The following is a 15,923-nucleotide window of genomic DNA, read 5'->3' on the forward strand; positions in this document are numbered from 1 at the left end:
TTGTAGTTTTAAAAAAAACGAGTGATGATCTAATTAAATAGCTTTTTACTTACATTTTTAGGAAAGTGATGAAAAGTGCTTAGGGAGACAAAATTACACTTGAAAAAAATATACAAGGAGCAACTAATGTTCAATGAAGGTATTAAATATAAATATATATATAGCATTAAGGGACGTCTATTCAATAATCGGTTGCAGCAAAAACGAATACAATGGTTCAAACAGTTAAATAAAAAAATACAGTAAAAAAAACAAGTATAATTTTAACGTTAAATATCAATTAAAAACTTTCCGCATTGTAAAAAGAAATTAGAAAAAAAAGCAAGATGCAAGTGTGAGTCATGAGCTCTAACTTTATCTCGAGTGAGAGAGCGAGGAGGCGGGAGAGGAGAGGAGAGGAGGGGGGGGGGGGGGAGAACATGACATCCGGTTTATGGTCTGTGCGCAAAAAAAAAAAAAAAAAAAAAAAAAAAAAAATCTAACTGCAATGTTTTTGCGCCCTACAGTCAATGCAGCGGCGCATCGTTGGAAGAACGATTTGCTGTTTGAGGCTGAAATAAAGTGCGTTATTTCCACACTATTGGAGTCAATGACCGAGAGCGTCGCGCTGCTGTGATGGACTGCACCATAAAGGTAAGAGTTTGATGCGTTTTTCACGGTCCACATCCACCCACCGCGGAGTGAGAGAGTCCCCACTCTTTCCTTCTTCTACAAAATTTCCTCTTCCTTCCCGTTCGTGGTTGAATGTCGGCTCTATAATAACACAACTAACCGCTACATCTTTACACTCACTTACTAACGCCTATTGAGGAACGACATTTACGCGTGGATTTTATTCTTTTTTTTAACATTAAAAAAATTAAAACGAGGAGATTGTTTAAAACAGAGTCTCGATCTTATCTCGAATACATTTAATACAACTTTAACGAGTATAGAACAACGAGTATGGATGATAAATGCGCGCAAAGCGGGTGAGCGTGAAGGCATCATGGATGGACATGGGTGCAGTTTTCGACAGACGAGAGGATCCATTTCGACCGATGACCGGTATTTAACTCATTATTTTTAATTTGAATCGTTTTCAAACTCAAACATCTGGATTTTAAAATGGAAATAACCGACGATAAACCAACGTTGCTCACAATATTCACCCTCATATTTGAAGTTTTTCGCCGCGTTTTTCTTGTGCGTTTAAATATTTAAAAGTAAATGACTCGATATTAAACATTATTCTACTTCTATATTCGTTTAAATGTCGCCATTTCTTTTTTAACACCAACGAAACGTCTTGTTGCGCAACACACGAAAAAACATTTACGTCGAGATAAATACACAATTAAAAAAAATAAAACTATATTAAATGGAGTTTAAGTAATAACGTTGGGGATTTGTATGCTTCGAACGAAAAAATAAGTTTTTAAAATAAAGTGTGTGAAAACTAAGAGTAAAAACAACATGAGGAGTTCTTCAGTGAACAAACACAATCGCGATTATCCACAAAGTTGTTCTTTGCTCGCAGCAGATTGTGCTCGGAGTTATTTTAAGTATAATTTATTGCTGAAAACGGGAGCTCTTGTCAGGTGTCGTTATCTTAACTCTACAGGCATCCGGTTTAAAACCTCAGACTTTCCGCGCACATTTCCGCACTCTGGACCTGAAAAAAAAAAGAAGAAAAAAAAAAAAAGAAAGGCCAAAAACAGCAGCAGAGACTTCGACAAAGACACACAAACGTTCCCCGAGAAGAAGGTTGAGGCCTGAGGATTGTGTTTATGACAGAATGAAGCTTGCAAAATCAGCTGGATTTGACTTTTACTTCTGCTTTTTCGGACGCTTGCCTCAGACTTTGTCTTTTACTCAACTTGAACTGTCGTGAGTTTAGGCCTCGCGTTTCATGGGGAGGCCCTTTGGCGCAGGAGACGTTTATTCCTGGATAAATCACAGTACTTTCGTCGGTAATGAATTAATAAATAAATAAAAATAGCTCAAGAAGTAACTAAAATATTAATAAATTACGAGTATTGTTTTTCATAATTAAAAACAATTTAAATTTACAGTAGAACTCCAGATATTCGTTGATGAATACATAGAATAAACATTTAGATAAGGTTTTCATTTCAAATAAAAAGGTTATCATTTACATTTTAAGCTGTAAAGAAAAAAACTTGACAAATAAATGTATACGTAAATGTACGAGTACAATTAGAAAATTAAACAATCAAAAGTATTTTAATATGAACTAAAGTCATTTGTTTCGCAGCTGGTTGTATATTATTGAAAAAAACAAATGCAACTTACAAAAAAAACAAATAAAAATTTCCACTGAGAGTATGAAATGGTAGAGTCTGAAGGACACGTTCCATTTGTGATCATGGTTAAGTTATATAGCAAAAAACAAATACACATTTTTTACTTGTTTAAAAAAAACAACATAAAACGTTGGGCCCTAATGCAACTGTTCTTTGTATTTTCTTTCGGAAAACATTTTTTTTCTTTTTTTTTTTAATGAAAACTATCATTTTATGTGATGCATTCAAACAAAAGTTTCAGTTTAAAACTATGGGGCCAACATGTTTCTACCCTAAAATATCTAGAAAGTATCATCCACTCTGACTGTACATTCAAATATCCCTGCAGTCTTAAACTCTCACATAAAATAATATATATATATCACCTCCATCACGGCTCATTACTTTCGTCCCTGTAGTTTAAACTCAAACCACAAAACGAGGTTAGCTTGTGTTTAACAGTTAGCTCAGCGTCATCACAGTGACCAGCACATTTGCTTCCTTGTGTTCCTCCTTTGATCTCAAATACTTAAAGAAATAGTGCATCAAATCACCAACAATACTTAAGAATAAAAGGATAGATCAACACATAGTCCACACCAAGAAAACAGTTTCAAGAGTTGTCTTCAAAGTTCAGGTATTCTTAATTTCTTTTTGTTTTTTTGGGAGGTTTATTTAAAAAATAAAAAGCGAGAAAGAAAAGTAGAATTTTAATTTATGTCTTATCATTCAGGCTCGATGTCAAGCTTTATGTTAGCTAAACCTTCTTATACAAGAACAAACATTTTGTCCATGAGAGTTTAACATAACATCCTAATTGTTGTCGTTTTTATTGTATTTATTCGTTTTCTGTTCCTCATATTTACACCCTGAGTTTTTTGAGATGGTAAACATTTATTATGGGATGAAAACGGATAAGAAAATGTCTCACTAAAATTTTAAATAGCATAATATGTGTGGAGTTTGTATGTTCTAACTATGTTGCGTGGGTTTACTCCGGGCACTCTGGTTTCCTCCCACAGACCAAAAACATACAGTGGTTGATTGGTGAATTTGGGGAAATTGTCCGTATAGGTATGAGTGTGTGTGAATGGTTGTCTGTCTTTGTGTGTCCAGCGATGGCTGGATTAAAGCAGAATGAATGAATGAAACAAGTTTAAAAGGAAAAAATCTTGATTTTATTTTTCCCTCCAAAGTTGAGAGAACATACTAAAACAATGGTAACTATCCCTTTAACCATCCCTTTTATGTAAATTATTATTTATTTAATTCGTTTTTTCAAAGAGTAACTTTAAAAAAAAGAAGAATTAAAAGTATCAGGACAGTGTTTTATCTACAGGAGAGGCCAACACATGCATCATTCAGTTCACTTCACCTCAGCTCAGACGTCATCTGGAAGGTTGATCTACAGGTTAGCTGGTTCAGGCAGGATGTTGTTGTGACCACATCCTCCAGAGAAGCTTGCACCACAACTGACTGCAGGACAGCAACAAAAACAAATCCAAACTTTTCTTTTAGAGTTTCATTTTACTGTTGAGCTCTCAGCTTTTGATGGACAGATGTCATCCATGCATCTCTTGGATGACCTTTCATGATATTCAGGTGTGTTTTGGGGATGATCTCTCCGTTTGACCGGTAAAAAAACTAATAATAATTGGTTAATTAAAAGTTCAGATTTAACTCACAGGGAATACATTTGAAACCACTTTAGCCTTGTTATTAATACATGGTGCAGAATATAAACTGTGAATAAATATTTATGTTCATAATCATTTCTTACTCTAAAGTAATTTAAAGAAATATTTGTTGCACGTTGTGTTGTGTTAAATATTTTTCTAAATTATGAATTTCTTTTTTAATTTAAAAAAGAATACATGCCATTTTATATCGAAATATACTTCACTTTAGAAATAGAAAATATTGTAACTTGCAAAACACACGAAAGAAACATTTTATCTTTACTCTGCCACTTCAAATGTTACAAATACTTGGATTATAACAAGTTGATTATTCAATTTTTTTTATTGATACATAAATGACGGACGTTTCAGTGAACGTGTCAGACATCTTTCCGCAAAACTAATGGTTGGTTCAATTCCCAAATGGACCACATTGATAACAAAAAAAGACTCAAATTCACTAAGACCAGTTGGATTTACAGAAATTGCATTATTTTCTATGTAAATTATTTGGATTACTTTTGCATATAGTTGGACTAGTTTGATACAGTTTATCTTATAGCAACTGTTCAGTAGAAACTATTTCAGGGGGGAAAAAAAAAGGATCACAACTTCAACAGATTTTAAAGGCTTTAGGTGTTTAGGAAAAAGTTGAAAACCTGCAAAAACTTGGATAAATTTGCTTCAATGGTAACTTTTAGAAATGAGGTTGTTTGTTCTGTGATACAACTTGTGAAAACATTTTTAAATTTTGTTTTAGTGTGAGTAATAATCCCCATTAAAAGTCAGATCAGCAAAAAAAGGGCAACTTTTTTATAACCACTTAAAAGCTTCAAGTTTATCACCAACAACAAAAACAAGTATAATAATGACATTCGTTCTTCAGTCACGGAGCAACTGACGACGCAACGAAACACCCTGAACAGGAAGTCAGTTGTGTGATTAGTGGTTACGCAAATTGTAATATATTTGTATCAGTTTGCAGATGAAGAGAAGCAAGAGAGAGTAAAGAGCAGGAGCTCCTGTGGTGGTTTAAAACATTCTCGCAGCTGCTCGTCATGTTCAGACGCTTGTTTCACTTCTGCACTACAATAGAGGAGGAGCTAACATGCTAACATGCTAACAGACACTTTACAACCTCCGACTTCTTCTCAAAGAGGCTTCAACAATTTAATCTGTAAAGAATGCGACAGTTAAGTCTTCTTTTAAAAGTTGACCAAGTTAAAGTAAGATAAGTACGATAATTAAATAGAACTGATCATTTATTTTATCTGAATAAATAAAAGGCTAATCCTATTTTAAAATCAAAACATTCAAACTTTATTAAATACAAATGAAATAATCATCATTCAAATGTTTTCTTTTCAATTATTATCAGTTTCAGCTGGTTAGTTTAAACTCAAAACTACAAATTGTAAATAAAACAAGAGCCTCTGCATTGTTTGTTTGGATAATATTTTTCTACCAACTTCAAATGATTGAATATAACAATTTTATTTAGTTGATACTGGAGAAAATATGTAATTCATTGGTTTTCTACCCTTAAGTTGGAGTCAAATGAACATCTTTATTGTTAATCGCATGTAAAGCATTTCCACTACACATCCCAAAATGTACAGCAACAATTCAAGTGGTCGTATCAGGAGATAAATTGAGTGGCAGGTTAAACAATTTTGTTTAATGAAGAAATAAATTAAAATCAATGAATTCGGTTCTGTGGGTGACTTGGACAGAAGTTTACATCTATATTTAAGTATTTTCTTTATTTAGAATTGTTTTATGAGTTTTAATTTCATTGAAGGGAATCTGATTGCATCATTTTTTTCTTAAATATTTTAGTCAGGTTTACATTTTGGAATAAAAAAAATCTAGAATCCAATTTTTTTATGAAAAACTAAAATATTAAAAGAAGTTGGTTTGAGTTTTAGAAAAAAATTATGTTGTCACTTTTTAAAATATTGTCCTTGGGAGTTCTTTTCTCTCTGGTTTCCTCCCACGGTCTGACAACCTGCAGAGGTTTATTAATTTACATAGGAAAATTCCTGATTTCAATAAGACAATTAAAAAAAAAATGTTGCTGCAAATCAAAATCTCAGCATTCACCATTAGATTCAATTTGAACCAGACCAAGAAACTAAACTCTTAAAACTAAGATACGCCGCCAAAAACGGGGGCAAACGAAGTAAAAAAAAAAAGATTTCATTTTCCTTAGGAAAGTTAACAGTTGTGTGAGTCAGTGCAGATTTGAAGGAAGTGTCCCACATCACGGCCGCTTTACAATCGCGCAGCAACAATAGAGCTAAAAAAGGTCCCACAGTCCAAAACACAAACAGACAAACAATGCACCGGGCGGCACTTAGAACTTCAATCAAGACTCTCCGAGTCGTCCAGTGACCTCAAGCCTCTCCTCTCTGGACTTGTTTTCCAAAGTGACACACATTTTTTTTTTTTTTTAAGTGGACCCCCTCCTTCCCAGCCATTTCCTCTCCCTTGGCCTGTGCCAAAAGGTTCCCCTGCACATGGAGGCCAGGTTTCCGGCCGAGCGCTGAAAAGCCCCGGCGCTGACGTACGAGGGCCCGAAGACAATGCTCTGCTCCTCTAAACAAACACGCACTTGCACCCACTTAAGAGCGTGCACGACTGAACAACATGTCGCCCGATCGCAGTTGAGCCGACAGGAGCTCACTCTGAACATCGTGGGGTTTGATCCTCTGTTACGAAGAACTAAAAAGTATCATCGAAATTGTAACTATTAACCATTCATTGGTTATGATATAGACTTGGGGCGTGTCCCAAATAGGCACTTCTGCACTTGTGTGCTAAATTGTAGTGTGCAATGAGCACTCAATTGGTGCACTCAAATGGCCAGAAAATGTAGGGTGCATCGATAAACACTTTCCACCCTCAACGGCGGCCATTTTAGTGACGCTACGTCTAGACTTGCAGGGGTGTCAAACTGGTCCAGAAAAGGCCCGAGACGGTGCAGGTTTTTGTTCCAACCAGTCAAGCACACGAGTTAACCAATCAGGCGTCGGCTTAAACAAGCAACACCTGACTATTAATCAATTGATTACCGTCTTCAGACACCTGATTGGTTCAACTATAATGTGCTTGACTGGTTGGATCCAAAACCTGCACTGGCTCGGCCCTCTTCTGGACCAGTTTGACACCTGTGGTAGAGCTACGTCGCTAAACATCACTACTTTTCAAATGGCGACGGTGGCGGGCGTCAATACCGGCGCAAATGTCTCGAGAAAACACTAATTTTTACCACAAAACACCCCAACAGCAATAATAACAAAATGAAACACAACTTAATAACTTGTTTCAATCGGTACCACGTCAAGGACCCTTACAATATAAATATCATTTTAAATTCCATTCTTCCCTTCCCTACAATTTGCTGAGCTGCCCCCGATCTTTGGCCATCTTTGAAAACAACTGGCTTATTCTATAAAGCAAAGGTGGTCATAAAAAAAAATTAAAAAAATGATATGCATCACTTGTGTCGGGGGGCCAAATTCTGACTGTCCACTCATTTTATGTGGCCCACCAGAGGGTTAAGCTTAAAGTTTATTATTATTCATGTTGATATGTCTATAGATTTACAAGCGTTTAAGATAAGGAACAGAGATTAGGAATCTCAAGGATTATACCGAGATTTCCAGAGAGTAAAACTGTAGTCGAAGTATAGGAACACACAGTTAATTAGAGATTAATGCTGTGTCTCAAATCACGAACTTCGCCCGAGTGCACTGCTTTACAGTACACTGTAATACAGTGCACTTACTTGCACAGTGCACATATTTCAACAGGGTAGTACTGTCTCAAATCAAACACTGTCGCTACATACTTACCGGAAATGACTCGACAGCTTCTTCTTCTACTACTTTTTAACACCTATTGTAACCATCCGTTGGATCACTATTGCAAGTTATTAAGTTGTGTCTCATTTTTGTTGTGTTGTTTTCTTGTAAAATGAATTTGCACCGGTATCGCCGTCCGTCACCATTTGAAAAGTAGTGACGCATCTTCCGTTTAGCAACGTAGCTCTAGACGTAGCGTCATCTACGTCACTATAAATAAACATGCACACTTTTAGGCCCGTGACAAACAATTCGTTTTGCCCTTTCGTCAATGGGTTCGGACCGTTGTAAGGGGCTGCCAACCGCAAGAAAGAAAATTTAATTGGAAATTGGAGTTGTGATAATTTACTGAATTAAGCATACATAGTAGCACAAATGATTATAATTTTTTTTGTTTTCATATACATTTTAAATCAATTAAAATCCAAGATTGTTTGTTCATTTGTGTGATCCAATTTACCTTATCGCCGCTAGATGGCATTAAAGCTAAAGCAGCTAAAAGAGCAATACAATCATGGGAGTACCTGGTGATGACTGAGGACGAGAGGATACAGTCGACTCCAGCATCTTTTAAAGCTGATGTTTGGACATATTTTGGTTTCAAAACAGACGAAAACAGTTACGACTTCGTCAAGAGTCATGTGGTCTGTAAATTCTGCAACACCAGAGTCAAGTACTCGACAATACTACAAGTATATCGATGGTCCTATAGTACAGCAATAAAGTGTATCTTTGTACCTGTATCATGATGCATATTGTATCGTTAGATTCTTCCAAACTTCCTTTAACTTAAAATGAGTTTGACACTAGTGCAATAGTGTCGTCAATCAAGATAAAACAACCAAACTTAAACTCCCTCCAAACATTTTCAACAACTATAAAATGACAAACTTTACTATATGAATGTGAATAAACAGTAACTTAGCAACAACTCTGACCCTTCCTTCTCTACAGGAAGCGTTGTCAGTGGTGAGCGAGGACCAGCCCATATTCGATCCCAGCTTCACCGCCGCCCCCAACATCATGCACATGAAGGTAGAGATGTCGTCGCCCGGCGGGTACGGCCACGCCTCCCGACACAGCCCGGACCCCGAGTCCGAGTGGGTGGGATCGGTGGCTCAGAGCCACGGGAAGAGAGGCGAGCAGGTCAACGGAACCAGGTGAGTCAGAGCGACCAGGGAGTTCAAGTTCCCGGACCACCTGAGTGAACTGGGATTTTCCTAAACCATGAAATATTATTGTTTATTTCCCGAAATACAACAATGATTCTATTCTGGCAGGTGTTTACTCAGTGACTATTAATAATGTCAACAACAAAAAAATCCACTTTTAATCATTCGTAGAAGAAATAATGATTTTGTTCTTTTGTTTATCTTATAAATAATAAGAAGCATTTATTAATTTTAAAAAAACTAAAAATGTTGAATACATAAACACAAAGTCTTGGCATTGGAAGTGTTTAAAAACTACCTAAAATTACAGTATTTACAAGTCTTTATATGATGGTTAACAGGTAAATACATTGATAAATGTTAGAGATTGTAACATTATTTTTGTTAGCATCATTCAGCTAATTATTTAATCAATTTATTTTAAAATCTTATTCCACGCTTCATTATCATTTGAAAAATAATCGTCATTATCATTAGATATTTTATCATTATTTTGCGAGCATCATTCAGTTACAAAAATCCATTTTATTATTTAAAAAAGGTTATTTTCACAGTATAACTTTATAAAAAAGATATTGAAAATATGCATTTGATATTTAGCATTATTGTTATATTTAATTTCAAATGCCACTTTTAGGAAATTATTTGATAAACATTAATTTTGAAATCTGATTTTGGACTTCATTATTATTTCAATAATATTCATAGGTTTGATATTTTACTTGCATCATTCAGTTAAGAAATAGTTTGATCCCCATTAATTTAAAATATAAGTTCACATTGCATTATTTTTTTTAATTATTCCCATTTAAAAGTTAGAAAATGATTTTATTCAATTTTTTTTTAACATGTCATTTCATCCTTCATTATCTATTTAATAATATGAGACATTTTATCATTATTTTTCCTAGCATCATTCATATGCAATAGTCAGGTAATTATTTTTTTATCAACATTAATGTTCAGTTTCAAACTTAATTATTATTTCAACAATAGACATAGCTATTATCATTATTTTGCTAGCATCATATATAAAAGTTATTTTATGATCTTTTCTTTTTAAATCTTACCTTTAAAAACACTTAACAAAAAAAGGAAAATCTGTAAAACGCAAGACAAAAATATTTAAAGAAAATAATGTAATAATTTTAATGGTTTAAAAAGCGGATCAATCACTTTGTGGATATTTCGGGTCATTTTATTTTTATTTTTGAGTAACAAAGATGCAAAATTCCCTTCAACCTCCAGCAGCCGTGAGTCTCCCGTCGACTGCAGTGTCACCAAACGCTCGCGACACATGAGCAACGACGGCGCTCTGATGTCATATCCTCCCTCGTACCCCGAGCACAGAGTGAGCCCCCCGACCACCAGCCCGACCAGCAGCACCACGGAGGAGAAGAGGGTGATCGTACCGGCAGGTCAGACACAAACGCACATGCCCAAAAACTTTGTAATAAGATCAAGATAAAATCAAATATATTTATGAATATCACTTGAGTTTTTTAAATGATATACTCAACTAGAGAAATAAGACAGGCCTCATTTAAAATAAATATTGAACATTAAAGTCACAAGTACCTAAAATCATCATCAATAACTTTAAATAAATTGAATATTAATTTCTTATTTTAACAAGTCACTTGCTAAAGTTTTTTGTTTGTATAAGATGCTGTGAAGAAATGTTCTTAATGAGTCAGAACACAGTTGCTTGGGTACATAATAAAAGGAAGTTGCATCAGAGTGTGCGGTATGTGATTGTGCACGAGGGTGTGGTCCGTGCACGGTTAGTAATGTGAGCAAGTTTTACCGTCATGAGATACACATGAGGTACATATTAACCCCTGCTCAACATTCAATAGTGAACATTTTTATTATATTTTTTTGGACAAAAATCCATCTTTTAATAGGCTCAAGTTACACAAATGGGGTTTTAATAAATATAAAAACTACAAAGATGCATATCTTTTCCATTACTATAAGAATGTAATCAAGATCAAATGATAAATATATATTTATAAATATCCCAGCATCATTAAATGTGATTTTTAATGCAAAAAAACTAAAACAAGTGTATTTTTTTTAAAAATAAATACTTCATTGTCCATTAAAAGATTGTTAATAAAGTTAGAAAATGAACAAACAACAAAAAAAACCTTAAGATTTACCCTTTTTTTTCTGTGAAAATCAATTTATGAGTTTATTTATAAAAACAGATATTCCTGACGTGATATTAAGCGTCCTTGTGGTCTCCAGACCCGCAGGTTTGGACCCAGGACCACGTGCGGCAGTGGCTGGACTGGGCCATCAAGGAGTACGTGATGGAGGAGGTGGACGTGATGCTCTTCCAGGGTCTGGATGGGAAAGCCTTGTGCAAAATGACCAAGGAGGACATGGTGCGCCTCACGTCGGCCTACAACTCAGACATCCTGCTGTCGCACCTCAACTACCTCCGACAGAGTAAGACATCTGTCCCACACATTAGTCCCGCCATTGTTCGTTTTTTTTTTTACTATTTTAAGGGTTTACAAGTTCATTGTCTGAGTCCTGCAGGGCAGAATAAAAACTAGAGCTGACAATTTGTTAAAACATCATAAATTACATTACACACACATATATAAAGTATATATATAAAATGTTATTTATAAGTTTGAAATAAGAAAAAAAAAAAAGTAAGAATACGATTGATTTATCAGCTCATCCAGTTACAGAAGTTTGTGAACACATTTTTCAAACTAAAATAATGTTTTATTTTGAGATAACTCAAAAGGATGTAAGCAGGTACATGTTGATTCTATGAAGATCTTATTATTTTCAGTCATTTTTTCCAACTTCACATATAAAAATTAACCTCACTTGAGTTTTATGAAATTAAAAACTAGTCTCAAAGACACCAAACAGTTTTTCAACTTCTCTTGTCAGATGGAATTTTACTAAGAAGTAAAACAATTTTTTTTTTAAACCTTTTTATGATATATTTTAATTATAATAATTAAAAAAAAACTAGCCTAAATTTCTTTTTTTTTTCTTTTTAAATATTGTGGTTAAATAAAATGTATTTATTTATACTAAAGACAGAGAGAGAGATAGAGAGACAGAAAGATAGAAAGGCAGAGAGAAAGATAGAGAGAACGATAGAGAGGCAGTGTGAGAGATAGAGAGACAGAAAGATATAGAGAGACTGAGAGAGAGAAAGAGAGACAGAACGATAGAGAGGCATAGAGAAAGAGAGGCAGAGAGAGAGATAGAGAGACAGAAAGATAAAGAGAGACTGAGAGAGAGAAAGATAAAGAGAGACTGAGAGAGAAAGATAGAGATAGAGAGAGAGAAAGATAGAGAGAGAAAGATAGAGAGATAGAAAGAAAGAGAGACAGACAGACAGATTGAGAAAGATACATTAGAGCGAAATATCCCGACATTATTAACCCTTGCTTTATCTCAGGGTCAAAGTTACCCGAAGGCCGGAAAACAAATATGTTTGTGGTATCCCTTGCGACGCCTCTGGGTCAACCCATTTTTTTCTCAGGCCTTTGGGTCACCTTGACCCTGAGATAACACAAGGGTTAAACATGATATTAAATGCATAAAAAAAAACTCAAATGTTTTGTAAAAAGAATCTAATACTCAACATTTTTTCATTTTCCTTTAGTTAATAAAGTTAGATGATGGAAAAAAAAAAAGATTAGCCTAAATGATGTTAAGCATTTCTGAAGCTCTTCAGTCGTTTCTAAATCAATGATTGGTTTTCCAGGTAGTCCAACATTTTCCTACTCCACGGCGCAGACCAACAACACACCACCTCCACAGCAACCACCACCACCACAGCAACAACAGCCGAGGCTAGTGAAAGCAGGTGAGACGCTGCATTTATCGGACGACATGATCCGATCAATCAATGAAAAAATGTTTTCAAGTTCCACTCAACACCGTTTCAAAAGCCTAAAGAGAAAAAAAAAAGGTTCCGATCGATGAGCGCGAGCTCAACAGCTACTTTCAGACAGGAAGCAGCTGCGCCAGCAAAGGAAACGGGGGGTATTGAGTCGACTCCCGGGGACACCCGTCGCAATCACGCGGCACCAGAGGTGGCCCCGAACAAAAGAGCCTTCACCCAAGAAACTGGGGGGGTCATCTTCAGACATCTCAGCTCTCAAACTCTTATCACCCTCGTGTGCATCTGCTGGCTTCCTTCCTGCTGGTGTTCCACTGTCTCCTTCAAAGCCATCACCGAACTCTTGTGCTTGCAGAAAGCAGTTTTGATGAGATCAGCCGCAGGAACAGCTGGCCGGCCAACACCATGGCGCCGCTGCCAAAAGGTACATAACGATAGCATGTCGTCAGACAAAAGAAGGGACAATGAGATTGTTCTGGGGGTTTTAATGAAACTCCCCCCCCCCCCCCCCCTCCTTATTTTTCCAGGTTCCTCCATGGAGCACCAACACAACACTCGCATCCCAGAACCTGCTCCCAGACTTGTTCAAGGTCTGGCTTTTAAAAATAAAAAATTTAAAAGGGATAATTTTCACGTGTTGTGTTGAGAAATGTAAAGATTAAGTTCTGAAACTCAACCAAGTTTTGTTCTAGTGTAAAAGTTAATTTATATTCAGTTAAAAATACAACAAGTTAAAAGACTTTTTGACTAAAATAAATATATAAATGAAATTTGAAAGAATGAACGAAGGAAGTTTTTAAAAGATTATTCAATCAGAAAATATTTTCATGAAAAAAATGACTTACAGATTGAATCTACTGTTTGGGGCTTGAATAATTAAGACACAAATTTCCTACTCATGCTTTGACCAAAACATAAAAAGCTAACCTTAGTGAAAAGATAAAAGTTTTATATAAAGACCATGGATTCAACACCTGCTTTAATTCATTTTTTCCATTAAATTTTCTGATTGAATCAACTTTTTGGGGATTTTAATAATTAAAGAAACTCATTTTCTACTCATATTATGGCTGAAAAATAAAAAAGTAAAAAGGTTTAAATAACAACAATGGGTTCAAACTCTTATTTTTATTGAAAATATATTTTTCAACTTCAAGAAACGTTTAGGGGGATGGGAAACTATCAGAATTGCTTTTGATCGAAGATTTTTATTGTTCATTTATTGAAGCAACTTTTGGGGGATTTAATAATTAAGACACAACTGTCTTAAAAATAATATTATACACAATAATACACAAAGAATAACTTCAACAGTTTCAATAAAAAACGTTTTTTTTATTGAATATTTGTATTTACTTTTTTGGGGGGATTGAATAATAATAGACAATTGTTCTAACCATAATATGGCCTTGAAAGTTGTTGTTTTTTTGGAATAATAAAGACACAAAAGTACCTTCAAATAAAAGATGTTGTTCTTCACAGACCCGTATCAGACTCTGGGACCCATTAGCAGTCGACTAGCCAACCCAGGTAAGAGTGAGAGTGAATAAATAAAGTACATCAATACACAAATGTGACCTTCATATGCTGACTCAGAGTTCAATCGGGACGCAGGCGAATTTTTTCTTTTTTTTTTAAACACAAATCTGGATTCATGCTGACCACAGTTTGTCCTGCTGTTTCCTCACAGAAGGACAGGCCGTCAGCTCAGCCAAGATCCGAACAGGCAAACAAAGTCCGTACAAGCCCCTTGACCCCAGCGCTCACAGGCCTGTGGGTAGGTTTCTGGCCCCGTTTCAGTTTCTAAACTCGAAAAGCTTCAGCTGTGAAAAAGGTCACATTTGGGTCTCGTTGAGCTTCTGCTTGTGTTCAAATGCAAAACTTCCTTCTGCTTCTGACACGTTTCTGAGATCGACATGTTTGCTTGAAGGTTCTGGCCAGATCCAACTGTGGCAGTTCCTGCTGGAGCTGCTGTCCGACAACAACAACGCCGGCATCATCACCTGGGAGGGAACCAACGGCGAGTTCAAGATGACGGACCCGGACGAGGTGGCCAAGCGCTGGGGCGAGCGGAAGAGCAAGCCCAACATGAACTACGACAAGCTGAGTCGCGCCCTGCGCTACTACTACGACAAGAACATCATGACCAAAGTGCACGGGAAGCGCTACGCCTACAAGTTCGACTTCCAGGGCATCTCACAGACTCACCAGAACCACGCCGCCGAGGGGGGGATCGTCAAGTACCAGACGGAGATGTCCTACGTGCAGCCCTACCACAGCCACCAGCCCAAAATGAACTTCATGGGCGGCCATCCGGCGCAGATGCCCGTCTCGCCCAGCAACTTTTTCGCCCCGCCGACCACATACTGGAACTCAACCAACAGCCCGATTTACCCGGGGTCCTCTATGACCAGACACCCCGCCACCCACTCCCACCTCAGCTCTTTCTATTGAAGAACGAAACGGTCTCGCACACGTCCTCCTGGACCTTCACTGGAAGTTAGATTTTTAAAGGGATTATGAAGCTGTAATGGACTCTGTATTCAAAAGTGACATCGTAATGACCGTTTTGTTTTTTTTAGCTAAGCAAGTGCCTTGTTGGTTCGTGATTGCTCAGGCAAAAGTAGCCACTGGAGTTGAAGGAAAACCCACCCCAGGAAAAGAAAAAAAAAAAAAGGAGGTGAACCGTCAGGTAAACATACTTATCGAACTGTATTACAAATTGTACAGAATGTTTATCATGTAGCAATAAATGTACTCAGTGTGTAAAATAAAACATTTAGAGAAAAAAATGCTGACGTTCCTCACTGCCAACTTAATGATGTCAAGACAACAATTTCGTAACACAATACAGCCTCTGCCATTGGTCCAATACACTATACCGTTAATCATTTGTATTTTTAATCTTACTTAGACAAAACTTTCTCCCAATGGTATAGCAAAAAAAGTACACAACTTCCATGACCAACACTTTTATGGTCTTTTTAGTGGTTATTATAACTTGATGAACAGATAATCAGATATTTTTAAGTGAC

The 15,923-nt window shown here is 36.2% G+C and overlaps 1 protein-coding gene across 5 annotated transcripts; it reads left to right on the plus strand.

The window, feature by feature from the left end:
• Nucleotides 1–324: 324 nt before the first annotated feature.
• Nucleotides 325–15,674, plus strand: fli1rs (Fli-1 proto-oncogene, ETS transcription factor-related sequence). 5 transcript variants are annotated; one of them, XM_087812763.1, is made up of 10 exons: nucleotides 329–633; nucleotides 8,785–8,990; nucleotides 10,254–10,420; nucleotides 11,256–11,459; nucleotides 12,751–12,852; nucleotides 13,244–13,312; nucleotides 13,416–13,478; nucleotides 14,371–14,418; nucleotides 14,579–14,665; nucleotides 14,819–15,674. In XM_087812763.1, the coding sequence occupies exons 1-10, from the start codon at nucleotides 616–618 to the stop codon at nucleotides 15,340–15,342; spliced, it is 1,488 nt and encodes a 495-aa protein (XP_087668889.1). In that variant the 5' UTR covers nucleotides 329–615; the 3' UTR covers nucleotides 15,343–15,674. The 5 variants fall into 5 exon arrangements, with proteins under 5 accessions (XP_087668892.1, XP_087668891.1, XP_087668889.1 ...); XM_087812761.1 differs by having other exon boundaries at nucleotides 331–633; nucleotides 10,251–10,420; XM_087812764.1 differs by lacking the exon at nucleotides 329–633 and adding an exon at nucleotides 713–1,047 and having other exon boundaries at nucleotides 10,251–10,420.
• Nucleotides 15,675–15,923: the final 249 nt, after the last annotated feature.

Source organism: Callionymus lyra, chromosome 17 (assembly GCF_982586985.1).
Source record: "Callionymus lyra chromosome 17, fCalLyr1.hap1.1, whole genome shotgun sequence".
NCBI classification, from domain to species: domain Eukaryota; kingdom Metazoa; phylum Chordata; class Actinopteri; order Syngnathiformes; family Callionymidae; genus Callionymus; species Callionymus lyra.

What these genes read in the sequence shown, in the direction of transcription:
- fli1rs (XM_087812761.1), top strand. An exon ending in GCCGAGGCTAGTGAAAGCAG is followed by an intron (nt 12,853 to 13,243) that starts GTGAGACGCTGC and finishes TTGTGCTTGCAG; the next exon opens with AAAGCAGTTTTGATGAGATC. An exon ending in CATGGCGCCGCTGCCAAAAG is followed by an intron (nt 13,313 to 13,415) that starts GTACATAACGAT and finishes TTATTTTTCCAG; the next exon opens with GTTCCTCCATGGAGCACCAA.